The 14,909-nt window shown below is 39.5% G+C and overlaps 2 protein-coding genes across 16 annotated transcripts in view; one reads left to right on the forward strand and one right to left on the reverse strand.

Annotated features, from left to right (window-relative positions):
• The window catches only part of N4BP2L2 (NEDD4 binding protein 2 like 2), a 667,270-nt gene that overhangs the window by 330,997 nt on the left and 321,364 nt on the right, over positions 1-14,909 (forward strand). The gene's annotated exons all lie outside the window — the stretch shown is intronic.
• The window catches only part of FRY (FRY microtubule binding protein), a 402,818-nt gene that overhangs the window by 74,523 nt on the left and 313,386 nt on the right, over positions 1-14,909 (reverse strand). For all 11 annotated transcript variants that reach the window (XM_065594453.1, XM_065594448.1, XM_065594426.1 and 8 more), the window contains 4 exons: positions 12,155-12,353; positions 9,164-9,285; positions 6,819-7,006; positions 253-347 (listed from right to left, as the gene is read on the reverse strand). In XM_065594453.1, the coding sequence (XP_065450525.1) occupies positions 253-347; positions 6,819-7,006; positions 9,164-9,285; positions 12,155-12,353 (604 nt within the window). The remainder of the gene's footprint in view (positions 1-252; positions 348-6,818; positions 7,007-9,163; positions 9,286-12,154; positions 12,354-14,909) is intronic.

Here is a 14,909-nt window from a genome sequence, read left to right on the forward strand (position 1 = left end):
AATGTACTGTAGACAGCTGAAAGGAAGAAAGAAAATCTATAACAGGCTATGAGGCGCCATAAGTTTATCAATATTTATTTCAATAGTTGCCAAATTGGGCTCAGATGCACTCTTAGGCTCGTTCTGTAAATGTATTTTGAGCAAGATCAGTTATATCAAAACCATTTTATGAAATTCAGATTGCAGAACATTGTATTGCTTCATAAGATTTATATGGGAAAAGATTATGTGATTAAGGGAACAGACTCTTACCGAGATAATACGGTCAGGAGATCACTGTTCTTCAAACAATCAGACAGATTATCCACTGTAGCCTCCAAGGTAAGTAGTGCTTCCATTACATAACCCTGTCAAATACATACAGTCAGCCATTTTAGCAAAAACAATCATCAGTAAGTCAGTAGCAGAAACCATTCTGTACTGAAGCATCTTATTGAAAACAGAACACAACACTAATCGTAGTAAAAAAACCCAGAGCCATTACATTGCACATTAAAACATTAATGCAGATTTTATTTTCTGTCTCCCTGAATGATCTGTGAAGGAGAGAGTATACTTAAGGAGACCAGTGATCTTATCAGGGGATGATGGACAATAGGATACTGAGCCTTTTGCCTCCATGTCATTGGTTCAAATTCTGCAGAGGCAGTTGTGACAGAATATTATTGTCACCTTGAGGCTATTTGATGATCTATGTGGAATACGTTGGTGATCTCAGTCCATTTCCTAATGGAAGTGAATAGTGTCAAGATTATAAAAATAACACTAACAAGAATGCTATGGTTGTAGAAACCTCAGGAGAGAAGTCACAGATTGAACAGCCATAGAGACCAAACTACTGCTCCATCAATAAAGCGGGGCATTTAGGTCAGGGTAAGGGTTTGTTGGTTTTGATTTTGTTGCTATGCTCTACCAGATAAAGTACAAGATGGGGTACAACAATGGTGTCAGCTACAACAACCAAACCACAATAGAGAACAGGCTCCTTAAACACCTATCTATATAAGGCAGGGGTGGGCAAACTTTTTGGCCCGAGGGCCACATCTGGGTATGGAGATTGTATGGCGGGCCATGAATGCTCACAGTTCCTGGCCACTGGGAGCTGCAGGGGTGGCACTTGGGGCAAGGGCAGCATGCAGAGCCCTCTGGCTGCCCCTATGCATAGGAGCCGGAGAGGGGACATGCTGCTGCTTCTGGAAGCCGTGCGGAGCCCCAGCACGTGCGGAGCAGGGCAAGCCCGGACCCCACTCCCCGTCAGGAGCTCGAGAGCCGGATTAAAATGCCTGAAGGGCTGGATGCGGCCCCTGGGCCATAGTTTGCCCACCCCGATGTAAGGTGTAGGGAAAAAAATGTTGCATAATCATGGAGGACTTCAGTCTGAGTGACATATGCTGGAGGTCTCATGCTGCCAGTAATAAAACATCATTGGTATTTCTAAAAATTACATATAACAATCTGCTAACTCAAAAAGAATTGCATTCTGCAGAGAGGAATTCTATAGTAGAACTGATAATGACAGGTGAAATAATCACAGAACTAAAAATCAGTGGCTGGTTAGGTTCAAGTGACCCTGACTTGATTACATTTTTCATGGGTAAGCAAAATAAAGCCCCAACCAGTAATATATATTCTTGTTGCTTTTAAAGAACCAATTTAGCAAAGATAAAAACAATCATGAGTCAAATCAGATATGAGAAAGAATTCAAACAGAAAATATTCACTTAATATGATAAATGGGAACTATTTAAGAACATTTTACTAGAAGCACAAAAAGCCACAATTCCCACAATTGAGAAAGAAGGCTACACTGGTTAAAGGACCAGCCTGACTTATAGGAGGGGGGAAATGGAAAAAAGGGAAAGTTGATATGAATGAATATAAGTTAGAAGGTGGGAATGGTAGAATATTGATAAGGAAAGCAAATGGACACAGGAGAAACCAATGGACAACAGAGCTAAGGACTAGAAGAAAAAGTTAGAACAAATATTAGAAATAGAAAATATTAGAACAAAAGGAATCCAAACACTGGTATTGGTCCATTAATAGATGAAGATGGCATAATGGTCTATAATAATGCAGAAAGGGCAAAACTGTTCAATACATATTTCTGTTCTATGTTTGGGAAAAAGCCAGATGATGTAGTTGTATCATATGATGATGAAATACTTTCCATTCCAACTGTAAGTAAGCAGGGCCGGCTCCAGCTGGTGCTTGGGGCAGCAGATTGTTCGAGGCGGCATTCTGCCCAATCCTAGGGCGGCATGGCCGCCTTTTTTTTGTTGTTCTTGTTCCGCTCCAGCCGCCCTGTAGGGGGTGGCGGCACGGAGAACCAGAGTGCCCTGCAGGGCAGTCCTCTTCCTTCCCTCCCCGCCGACCGGAGTGGAGCCCTCGCAGCAGGAGGCGGCGCAGCGGGAGGGGCCGCGTGGCTGTAGCCCTGGCCGCCCCCTTCTCTCTCTCTCCCGCCCGCTCCCTCCCCCCAGCCATGCCGCAGGTTTTTTTGTTTTTTTGTTTTGCTTGGGGCGGCCAAAAAGTCGGAGCCAGCCCTGTAAGTAAGGAGGATATTAAAACAGTAGCTAATGAAGACAGACATTTTAAAATCAGCAGGTATGGATAATTTTCATCCCAGAATGTTAAGAAAGCTGGCCAAGGAGCTCTGTGGCCTGTTAACGTTGATTTTCAAGAGGTCTTGCAATATTGGGGAAGTTTCAGAGGACTGGAAAAAAGTTAATGTTACGCTAATATTTAAAAAGGGTAAAGGGATTGACCTGGGTAATTAAAAGCTATCATTCTGACATCAATCATGGGCAAAATAATGGAATGGCTGATATGGGACTCTTATAAAGAATTAAAGGAGGATAGTATAAATAATGCCAATTGACATGGGTTTATAGAAAATAGATCTTGTAAAACTAATTGAGGTTTTTTTTTTTGGTGAGATTATAAATTTGATTGATAAAGGTAATGGTGTTAATTTTTTGTAAGGCATTTGAGTATGGTACTGCACGACATTTTGATTAAGAAACTAGAACAATACTAATTCAACATGGCACACATTAAATGAATTAAAAACTGGCTAACTGACAGGTCTCACAAATGGGTAATCGTCTAGCTGGTGTGTTTCTATTAGGGTCTCACAAGGATCGGTGCATGTCCCTACAGTATTTAACATTTTTATCAAAGAGCTAGAAGAAAACAAACTCATTACTGATAAAATGTGCAGATTACACAAAGATTGTGGCAGTGTTAAATAATGAAGAGGACTGTTTCTGACAGATTTTGCAACTTCATGCAGTATCTATAGGGGAACATATTGTATTAAGTATAAATATCACTGTGGGACATGGATTGTGATTATGTTCTATTCCAAGGGGGAAGGTTACCACAGCTCCTCCAGGAATTAAAACAAGGGAATTAAGGTGAATCACTCACACTATAAACACCTCCAGAAAGGTAGCACACTCTGGGGAGGTTCGCATATACTGGTTCACACTTGGTTTCCAGAGACTAGGAAAACAAAGAATGGGGTTTGGGCTTAAAAAGGCTGTGTTTAAACTGAGTCAGGGCCCTCTTTCTGATCCAGCAAACACAGAGGACCTTCTGCCCAAGAGCCCCAGCCCTTGTGGAAGGATTGGAAAGAATTTGGCCTACAAGAGCCCTGTAAGACTGATGGGTGATCTCTGGTAAGTTTTTAGCATAGTAACTTTTATTGTTTTATATGTTTTCTCTGTAATGCTTTTGCTTGCTTAGAAAGAGTTTTGTGGTATCTTGTAACTGCTGGCAATACACTGTCCATGGTCCTTGGATAGAAAGAAAAGCCCAGGCACTGGCCTTTAGAAAGACTGGCTTGCTGGGCATATCGCAATGTAAGACAGTGAGCTGTGCAGTCTTAAAACCCTGGTCAGGAGGGAGAGAGATGCAGCCATCAATCAGAGAGAGGTGATGGCTGGGAGCTGGAAACTTTAAGTGGGTGCCCTCGAGGGACCATGGAGGGGCAATATAGATGCAGTTACCCTGAAACTGTTACACAGGTCACTGATACAAAGTGATCTGACTGTGTGGTATGCTGGATACAAGCAAGCAATATGCTTTCCATACCCCAAATGCAAAATCATATATTTAGGCTATGATTACAGGAGGAGGAGCTCTATTCTGGGAAGCAGTGACTGTGAAAAAGACTTTGGAGTCATTGTGGATAATCAGCTAAACACAAGCACCCAGTATGATGCTGTGGCCAAAAGTGATCCTGGGCTGTATAAACAGAGGAATATTAAGTAGGAGTAGAGAGTTATATTACCTCTGTATTTGGCCCTAGTGAGACTGCTACTGGAACACTGTGTCCAGTTCTGCTGTCCACAATTCAAGAAGAATGTTGATAAATTGAAGAGGGTTCAGAGAAGAGCCGTGAGAATGATCAGATATTGGAAAACATGCCCTACAGTGAAAGACTCAAGGAGGTCAATCTTTTTATCTTTGCAAAGAGAAGGTTAAGGGGTGACTTGACCATAGTCTATAAGTACCTACACAGGGAACAGAAATTTGATAATAGAGAGCTCTTCAATCTAGCAGACAAAGGTATAACAAGATCCAGTGACTGAAAGTTGACGCTAGACAAATTCACACTGGAAATAAGGTGCACATTTTTAACAGGGAGGTTAATTAACTATTTGGAATAATTTACCAAGGTGTGTGATGGATTCCCCATCACTGGAAAATTTACATCAAGAATGGATGTGATTCTAAAAGATATGCTCTAGTTCAACCACTGCTATTGGACTTGAAGCAGTTATTTATTCAGGGAAGTCCTATGACTTATTCTATGCAGGAGGTCAGACTAGATGATCATAGTGGTCCCATCTGTTCTTAAAATCTATTAATTTATTAATCTATTTTTATTCCTTTTCATTCCTTTCCTTGGTGTTTGCTCCATCTTTCATTTTTCTCTCTTATCTTCCACTCACTAGAAGAATGCATGCTGCTCGAAGGGGTGGTGGCATATATCCATGAGTGGTTCCATGGTGCCAGTCTGCATGGTTTTCTCCTGGATGGGCTGGTTGGCATAGAGAAGAGACTCTTAGCTAGCAGCCTCAAGACCTGTATATGAGTATTCTTGCAGCCCAATTTATTTCTGGTGGAGAAGAGTAACAAAATGCTCCCATGCCACTTTGCCTGCAGCTAGGGTTGCCAACTTTTTAATCGCACAAAACCAAGCACTCTTGCCCTGCCCCAAGGTCCCACGCCTATTTACTCCATTCCACCCTCCCTCCGTCGCTCACTCTCCCCATCCTCACTCACTTTCACCGGGCTGGGGCAGAGGGTTGGGCTGTGGGAGGGGTAAGGGCTCCGGCTAGGGTTGCGGGCTCTGGAGTGGGGCTGGGGATGAGGGGTTTGGGGTGCAGGAGGGGGCTCCGGGCTGGGGCCAAGGGTTTGGAGTGCGGGAGGGGGCCCAGGGCTGGGACAGGGGGTTGGGGTGCGAGAGGAGGTATGGGGTGGAGGAGGGAGTTTGGGATTTGTGAGGGGGTGAGGGGGGTGAACTCTGAGAGGGAGTTTGGGTGTGGCAGGTGGTTCAGGGCTGGGACAGGGGGTTGGAGTGCTGGAAGGGGGTTCGGGGTGCGCGCTCTGGCCCGGCGGTGTTACCTCAGATGGCTCCTAGAAGCAGCCAACATGTCTGGTTCCTAGGTGGAGAGGCTGGGGGCTCTGCACACTGCCCATACCTTCATGTGCCGCCCCCACAGTTCTCATTGGCCGTAGTTCACGGCCGTGGGAGCTGTGGAGCCGGCACTTGAGGCAGGGGCAGTGCATGGAGCTGCCTGGCCGCCCCTGCGCCTAGGAGCCAGACATGCCAGCTGCTTCTGGGAGCCAGGACAGGCAGGGATCCTGCCTTAGCCCTGTTGCACTGTTGACTGAACTTTTAGTGGCCTGGTCAGTGGTGCTGACCAGAGCAGCCAGGGTCCCTTTTCGACTGGGCGCTCTGGTTGAAAACCGGACACCTGGCAACCCTACCTGCAGCCAGAAGAGACTTTTGCAGCAGGGAGCAGGACAGATTCAGGGTCATGCAGCTTTCCCATATCTATTACTACTTGTCTACTGCTACCCTTGTCGAGTCTGCCTCTCAGGTTAAGAAACACTATGTCATGGTTTGTTTTCAAACAGAACAGCTGCATCGTAAAGGTGCAAGCTTGTTAAAACAATATGTTCTTTCTACTGTTAATTTATTTTTCTTAAAAAGCGAGGGCCAAAGCAGTTTGTTTTTAATTTTATTTTTACTCTCCATAGCTCATAGTACTCTTTACTTAGATTAAAAACCTTAATGATTTCATCTTTTAGCGTATGGCAAATATAAATACTCCCACCAACCCATCCAGTGGATCAAAACCTGCAGACCTTAATCAAGCAACATTCCTAATTGCTTTAATGTTGAATATTGCTCAGTAAAGGAGAATGGAATTTGACCCAGTGTTTGCAATTTAACTGCTTTTGTAAAGGCAGCAGCAGAAGCTGAAAGTGCTGTTTCTGTGAACCCCACTACAGTTTGCTGTTTAAAATTTTTAAAATCTCACAATGGGGTGATACATTTTGAAACAAATTAGACTTATTTTTCAGGGCTCAGATTATAACAGCTAGATCACGACTTTGACAGCATTTTTGTAATTTTGAAATTGTGATGAGAACACAGTTTTTCTTTAATAAGGTCACATTCTCACTTGCATCATAGTTTCCAAGTTTATTTCACCCTTTACAGTAAAATGAAACAAATGATACTGAACATATGCAGAATTGTGAAACATTGTCAGGAATGCAGCATTGTCACACATGTGTACCTGAATCTCATCTCCATGTTCTCCTATAACTTCCACCAATCTTGACAGAAGGTCAGACAATGCATGTGCAGAAAGAGGTTGCTTTAGTGCCCTGAATATCTGGAAAGATCGACCTGCATAATGTCTTGAAGAGCTTGCAAGAGCCGTTTGTAAAGCAACTTCACTCAGATGCTGCTCCAAATGAAAACCTAAGCAGCAAAAGAATAGTACGTTGATGTTTAAAATCTAACAAAGCAGATTTTACTGCACGAGAAAAAAAGTTACTTTACAGTTGAAACCTTTAGCGGACCAATTCCCTAGCTTTTCAAAAAGTTTTGGCCATTTTTAAGGTATATTAATTTATGAAAGAACCACTAGAACCTTCTTTACAAATAAGTGAACAATTCTTATTACTGGACAATACAGTATATAAAATTGGTAGTAGTCTACTAGGTAAAGACAGTATACTGCATTTAACCTGATACCTTAACATTAAGAAATAAAATCTGCACTGAATTAAAAACAAAGGGCAGAATGGTCTAGTTGTAGTGAGTAGAACTGCATGGGAACTTGTAGTTGTGTGATTTCAAAATTTCTTCCATTCCAGAACAAAACAAAACCAAAAGATTTCAAAATTTCCCATGAATTGAAATTCTGGAAAAAAAAAATTGGGATCAATTGAAATGTTTCATTTTGACAAAATCTAAATGATTAATTTCAATTTTTACTTTTTCACTTTATATTATATTTCATAATATAAAAAATTGGGGGGAAAAGGTTGTTTTGAAAGAGAAAATTGAAACATTCCATTCCAAAAAAGTCAAAACTTTCCTTAGTGAAATGCTTTTTCTCAGGGGGGGGGGGGGGGGGGGGTTCCTATAAATTTTTCTCAAAGGCAACATGTTTCCGCAAAAACATTTTGCTTTCAACAAATGAGCATTTCCAAACAGCTTTAGTAATGAACACATTCTAATTGTGGCCACTGACTCAGTGTGTGGCCATGGCAAATCACCTAACTTGTAAGCTCCTTGGGAAAGGAACTGTTTTTTTGTTCTGTGTTTGTATAGCACCTAGCGAAATGGGGTCCTGGTCCATGACTTGGACTCCAAGGCACTACAGTAACATAAATAACAGCAACAATAATAATAATTTCAATATTTTCAGCTGTAAAATGGGAATATCAGTTCTTATCTCCTTCATACGGTTGTTGTGAGGATTAGCTAGTTAATGTTCATACTGTGCCTGGAAGATGTAAAATTCTATATAAATATGCTATATAAATACCTTGCTAAATGCAAGTACAGTAGCCCTGATTAGGGAAAGCAGTTAAGCACATGCCTAAGTACTTTCCTGAATTGGAATCTTAGGGCCTGGTCCAAAGCTCACTGGAAATCAGGAGTCTTTCCATTAACTTCAATGGAATTTGGTTCAGGTTCTAATTGCACACTATGTTGCTCTCTGCTCTACTAATAACAAGTGAGTTTTCATTACTTTTCAAAATACTATTTAGTATTACTAATTTACTATGAAATCCCATAATAAATAATTAAAAATAAACTATAATTGTCAAATTAAATGAACACAGAACATTTTGCTTGTTGAGAAGATTGCTTAATATCTCCAGTCTATTTTACAAATAAGAGGTGGAGTTTTTCCCTTTTTTATCAAATAGAACAGTCAAAATCAACCATCAGTGATGGTTTAGAAGAATTGATTGTACTGTGAGTGCATGCTAAAACCATCTAAGATGGTATTTTTCTAGCAAGTACGTAATATGATATATGTCCTACATAGGACACCCAATGCTTCAGCATATGGATCTAATGAAAAAAAGATCACAGGATAAAAGTTTACTGTGGGCTAAATAAACTAAAGAAGAATATATACTTTTCACTGATCAAATGGAGCAATCTGTAGTAATCTCTTCAGGAATATAATAAAATGAAATGACAAGAGCATTAAAAGAATATGAACTTTAACTTCCTACAAAAGGAAACAAAGTTATTTAAAATTAATTTGAAAGTATTTATTTGCACCAAACATATTTGAATCCAATTAAAGTCACATAGTGTAATCAGATTATATGAAAAGAATAACTTGAAACAAGTTACGAAAACAAAATTGCTTTAAAACTTTTAACCCTCGCACATAAAATACTGTAAGAAAGAACAAAGAAAAAAGAATCATTATGAAATTATTACTTTCACAAAACAGAGGGCACTGTTGCACAAGCAAGCTCCTGTATCAGCCATTCAGGAGCAAAGAAACTGGCATTAAAAGGCACGTTCTCTAAGCAAACACTAGGGACTTGTCCACTAGACGAGGGTTTTAACTACAGTACAATCAAGGAAAAAAAGTTTCAATACCTGACTTGGAATCTTTAAATACAGACACAACATGTCTCAGAAAATTAGTAAGTTGATCAGCACTCTTTGTATTCTGGTTCTTGGGTGTGATATCTTCATGGCACCAGAGTGGACCAAATGCCCTTAAAGAGAAGAAAAATGTAGCAAAATGTGTATTTCTTTGAAGCAGTTGAAATAAATTTAAGTAATTTTAAAAATTATTATACTGTACATTCAAAAGGAGACAGGCAGAACAATTTGCTGGAAAACATGTGATTGAACATAAATTTATGAACATACAACTACTATTACACTTTAACTTTACAAAGATTTCCAATTCAAAATGTAGTACTGGCATAACGTTATAAATGACTGATCATTTCAGGGCACTGCTCTACTTTCCTTTTTCTAAATGTAAGGCCATCTTTTACACTGAGGAATTTTACAAAAAATAAAATAAAATAAACAAAACCCCACTGGTGCTATCTACCACTATGGGAACCATAGTATAGACAATGCTCAGGTAGCTTCTGGTGTTTTTAGTACTGCTGAAAAGAGATTTTTTAAAAAAGGTTTATCCACAAGAACCTGATCTACATTAAGGCTCCTACTGGTGATAAAAATAGTGGGCATTTTTGGTGGTAAATTCCTTAGTGTAGAGAAGGCTTAGTGGTGTTAATCTTGATGGCTACAACTCTTGCTGAAGGCCTACTCAGCATGAGTTTTGAAACTGACAGATGCAGACACAGAGATTGATGAAAGCTGGAACTCAATATCTTGTTTTATGTTTAGCTTGTCCCTTCACCAAGGAATTTACCATTTTTTTGTTCTGACTATGTCCAGCACTTAATATGTTGGGATCCTGGTCTATGACTGAGGTCCCTATGCACTACCATAATACAAATAAATAATAAGTATCAAAATAAGGAATAATTTTCAGTTTAAAAGCACATTTACTATTGAGTACATAACTTGATTTAATCAGACATTTGATTGGTAAAGTTCAATTTATATTACAACTTGAAGAAAATCTTATTAGATGACATAATTACACAGCATTACTTAATGCATTTACTGTGCCAGGCTGAACAATGCTATGTATCAAACACAAATAAAACTAAAAATGCAGTGTAGTAGTTGCAAATAATTTGGGTAATGGGAATTTGCAAGAATTTTTAAGGCAAACCTAGGATTTCAGGCTTTTGTCCTGATGCAGACAAAATTTCCATTAAAGTCAATAGGAGTTTTGCATAAATCAGGATTTCAGGATTTTACCATTAAGCCTGGCCTACACAGAGCTTTTATACTAGTACAGCTATTTTGGTTAGGGATGTGATTTATTACCAAAACAGTTAAAGTGGTACAGCCCCGAGTGTGGTATACATGAGTAAGCTATACCTATATAAGTATGCTGTGTTATTGTAGCTATGTCGGTCCCAGGATATTAGAGAGACAAGGTGGGTGAGGTAATATCTTTTATTGGACTAACTTCTGTCAGGAGAGAAACAAGCTTTTGAGCTTACACAGAGCTCTTCCTCAGGTCTCTGAAGATATTACCTCACCCACCTTGTCTCTCTAAACACCAGTATAAACACATTTACAACAGTGTAACTGTATCCACCCTAGGGACGTTGTACTGTTTTAAATATTCTGGTATGATAATAATGGTACAGCTTTTATGTGTAGACAAGGCCCTTAAGCATGGTGACTGTTTTCCAAAAGTAGACTTCTCAAGTGTGCCTAGGACAACTATTGGGTTCAACTCTGTGCCAATCACCTTCTGTGCAAACAGGGGTATGTGTTAATGCTGCATGAACAGTGTTAACGTGGGCTGTATTCTAGCCCAGGAGGGTGTGAACAAACCCCACCCAGCTGCTCCTACAAACTTGTGCCAGGGCCATGATTAATCCCTAGGAGGAGTATGTAGGGAATTGAAGGACTACCAAGTAAAAATTCATAAACAGCCTCTGACCCAGCCCTGCAATGCTCCTTCTGTAGCTCCAGTCATATCGGATCTGCATAGCGTGGACATTAAAGAATTCAAAAGATGTTGCCAACATTGTCCCTAAGGTCTTACTTCTGGCTGCAACCCCTTGGGTGTAAATTTCTTAGCAACACAAGTCCTGAATTTAATTAATTGGATGCACAGTACATGGTGTGTGGCTGAACAGGATTTTTGTTCTTATTCTTCTTGCCTATCTCCTGACTTCTCAAGGTTAAAAAAAGTCAGTGGAATTGTCAACAACTAAGCACGGAGAAGAAAAATAGGTTGAAAGAGAGAACTTGCCTGATATTGAAAAGACAACTGTCTGTGCTAGATTTGTTACTTATTCAAAATGCTAAGTGCAAATATCAAAAAGCCCCACCAGAGGACTAATACACCAAAAAGCCTTTGCTTATGCTGTAATGAACTGGATGTTTTCCTTGGTAAAATACTGGTTAACTGTGATTAGAAAGACTTTCCAAAACTATTTCCTTTTAAAAAAATCAGGTAAGATGTGAGAAAGAAACATCATTTCAAATATAAGTTCACCAAGTAGACAGTAATATTATCAGTTTAGAAAATTAACAAAGTTAAATAAAATGAGTTTTAAGACCTAACAAAATCACGTATTACACTGGATTTTGCCAGTTTATAATGATCACATGTCACTTAAATCCTTTCCGCACTTAATACCAGCTCTTCTTTTGCTGTCAGTTAAGAACTACACTTCTTGATGGAAAAATGAAATGCAAAGTCACTCTGTAGCTGCTCTTCAACTGGCTAGACTTAGGCTTCCAGACACTTTGCCGGGGCAGTGTAAAGGGGTCTTAATGTAAATGAGAATCAGGCCCTAAATTTTTCAACAGAATAAGCCTAGGATGTGCCAGCCCTATTCAGTAATTAAAGCTAGGCTCACTGTGGCCCCTCACAACTGCTGTCTCCTTTATAGCAATAAAATTGTCCTATTTCATGAGTTCTGTCATCAGCATAATATTATAGGATAGTAACCTCTCCTTATCTTGGATTACCTGGTAGTCAGAAATTCAATTAATTTGTTTGCCTTTTCATCTGTTTCAGGAGCTGTGTCCATGTCCTCCACCTCTTGGGTAATCTGTGGGAGATTTCCACTGCTGCCTCCTAGACTGATACTTGAGGAGGTAGAGCTGGAGCTTAAACCAGAATCTGGCACTGGTGATGACTGGTACTCCCGTAGAAAGTCAAAACCACCTGGAAGCAGCAGCGGAGAAGATAAAGATGGAATGCACCACTTACGTCAGCATTTCAGATGAAAGAATAGGACAAACACCTCTTTTAAACAGTAAGCTGCTGAAAACTTTCACTTGGAAGCAGAAAATATAAGCAAAATGCAAAAACCTATAGCAAGAGTGAAAAACTGGTGACATTACACTTTCAAATCTTCAGAACGCAATAAAAAAATTACTAATACAAAAGTCAAAAAATTTCTGCACTATAGGTATCGTATCTGTAAAATAAGTGTTTCACAGGTTACATTCAGAAGTAACATCTTTTTGTAAACTGTATTACATTTAAATAATGTTAAAATATGTCTACAATCAGGCTAAACCTAGGCAAAAGTCTAATTCATTAATCCAGGCTGGTCTGATGTTGAATAAGGTTTGCAAAAAATGTAAGATGGGGTCTTAAGTTCATAAAACAGAGTGAAGTAGGTGATATTATCTTCATTCATCCTTATTTAACCCTCCTTTGTCCGGCGACAGCAGAGGTGTTAACTGCCTACTTCACCTGGAACGGTTTCTTACAACATCTTAACTTCTTGTGCTAAACAGTTTGCTCCACCTTGTGTTTAGCTCTGACACTCTGAGGGGTTGTCTACACTGGCCATTTATGGCACTGCAACTTTCTCGCTTTAGCGTTGCCAGTGTAGACTAGCCCTGAGTGCTTTTCCCAGACCTGAAGAAGAGCTCTCTGTAAGCTCTGAAAGCTTGTCTCATTCACTAACACACAGTCCAATGCAAGGTATTACCTCATTCACTTTGTCTCTCAGAGAGTCAGTTTCAGAGATCAAATTAGAAGCCAGGTGTCTTCATTTCAGATTCTATGTTCTAGCTACTGCACCATGTAGCATACTGACTGTATCTGAATTGCTTTCCTCAGCCAAACAGCAACTCCTCAACATTAGCTGATTAAAAAGCATTTCAACTCAAAAGGGAGTTCTACGCAGTTCACCATGGCCACAAAAGAGGCCTTGACATGGGATATCAAAGGTGGGAAAACTCATGTGAATCTTAGGGGAAAATGAAAATGTAATTTAAATTTAATAGTTTATTGTATAGGTTTAACAGTTTGTGAACATACAACAGAAAGAAGGATTTTCACACAGTTTGGGAAGGAAATACGTTTTTCACTGCTGTTGAAGGTAAATAATGGGCATATAAATCATTTGATTTAATATTTTTGTCCTGAATTACGATAAAGTTTTGCAATGAAATATCTGAAACATTTAAGTGGAATAAATAATCCTGAATTATGCAAAAAATGTTGTTTACCATTACTATTGGCATTCTCCTAAAGGTCTCTGATAAAAAAAATGAAATCCATCAATCTTCATTTGTTCTGGCCATGCACCAAAGCAACTGATTGAAGGTCAAAAGATCAAAGTTCTAAAGTAATTTTCTTTAAGCTTCTACTGCGCATGAAGTTATGCACTATTCAAATTTCATAAGTAGGGTTAAAAACAACCTTAATTTTAATAAAAAAAATTTTGAGTGAGAATTTGAATCTATGTTATTGCTCTTTTAAAAAAAAAATCATGTCTGTGACCTTTTTAAACTATGTGATTGTTTCCCTTCAAAGCACTGAATAAGAATCCATGGACTGTGTTCCAGGGCAGAGGGCAGAATGGCCTTTGGATTGTTATGCTCTATTGCACATTCAATAGATTATTTTCTGCCTCCTTTCCCCATCATGTCTATTTTTATTTTAGTCAAAAAATCCTATAGTGATTAGTGACAGATAAACTTCAATAGGTTCAGATAAGTATCCAAATTATGGAGACAAAGTACCTGAAGCTTGTCCAAAAACTTGCAGAGCTTTGTTTCTCTTTTCCAAGGTAGCATTCTCTGAAATGCTTTCAGTTCCACGCGCAGAGCCAGTTAGACAGGCAGAACTGCAGGGTCTCAATGTGTGGATGAAACGATGGTGTAGGAAAGAGGGGTTTAGATTTATTAGGAGCTGGGGAAACTTTTGGGAAAGGGGGAGCCTATACAGGAAGGATGGGCTCCACCTAAACCAAAATGGAACCAGATTGCTGGCATTTAAAATTAAAAAGGTCATAGAGTAGTTTTTAAACTAAGGGCTGGGGGAAAGCTGACAGATGCGGAAGAGCACGTAGTTCGGACATCGCTTAGGGGAGGATCTATAAATGGATATTGCCTATGTCCTAATAAGGAGGCGAGGATGGAAGATGATAAAATACAGGTAGAATCTGATGAGAAACAGTCAAAAGAAAAGAAGTCCCATTCAATTACATCATGTAATGGCAGACAGCTAAAAAATGACAAGTTTTTAAAGTGCTTATATACCAATGCTAGAAGTCTAAATAATAAAATGGGCAAAATAGAGTGCCTCATATTAAATGAGGATATTGATATAATGGGCATCACAGAAACTTGGTGGAATGAGGATAATCAATGGGACACAGTAATACCAGGGTACAAAATATATCAGAAGGACAGAACAGGTCGTGCTGATAGGGGAGTTGCACTATATGTGAAAGAAAGCATAGAATCAAATGAAGTAAAA

This window comes from Chrysemys picta, chromosome 1 (genome assembly GCF_011386835.1).
Source record: "Chrysemys picta bellii isolate R12L10 chromosome 1, ASM1138683v2, whole genome shotgun sequence".
NCBI classification, from domain to species: Eukaryota; Metazoa; Chordata; order Testudines; family Emydidae; genus Chrysemys; species Chrysemys picta.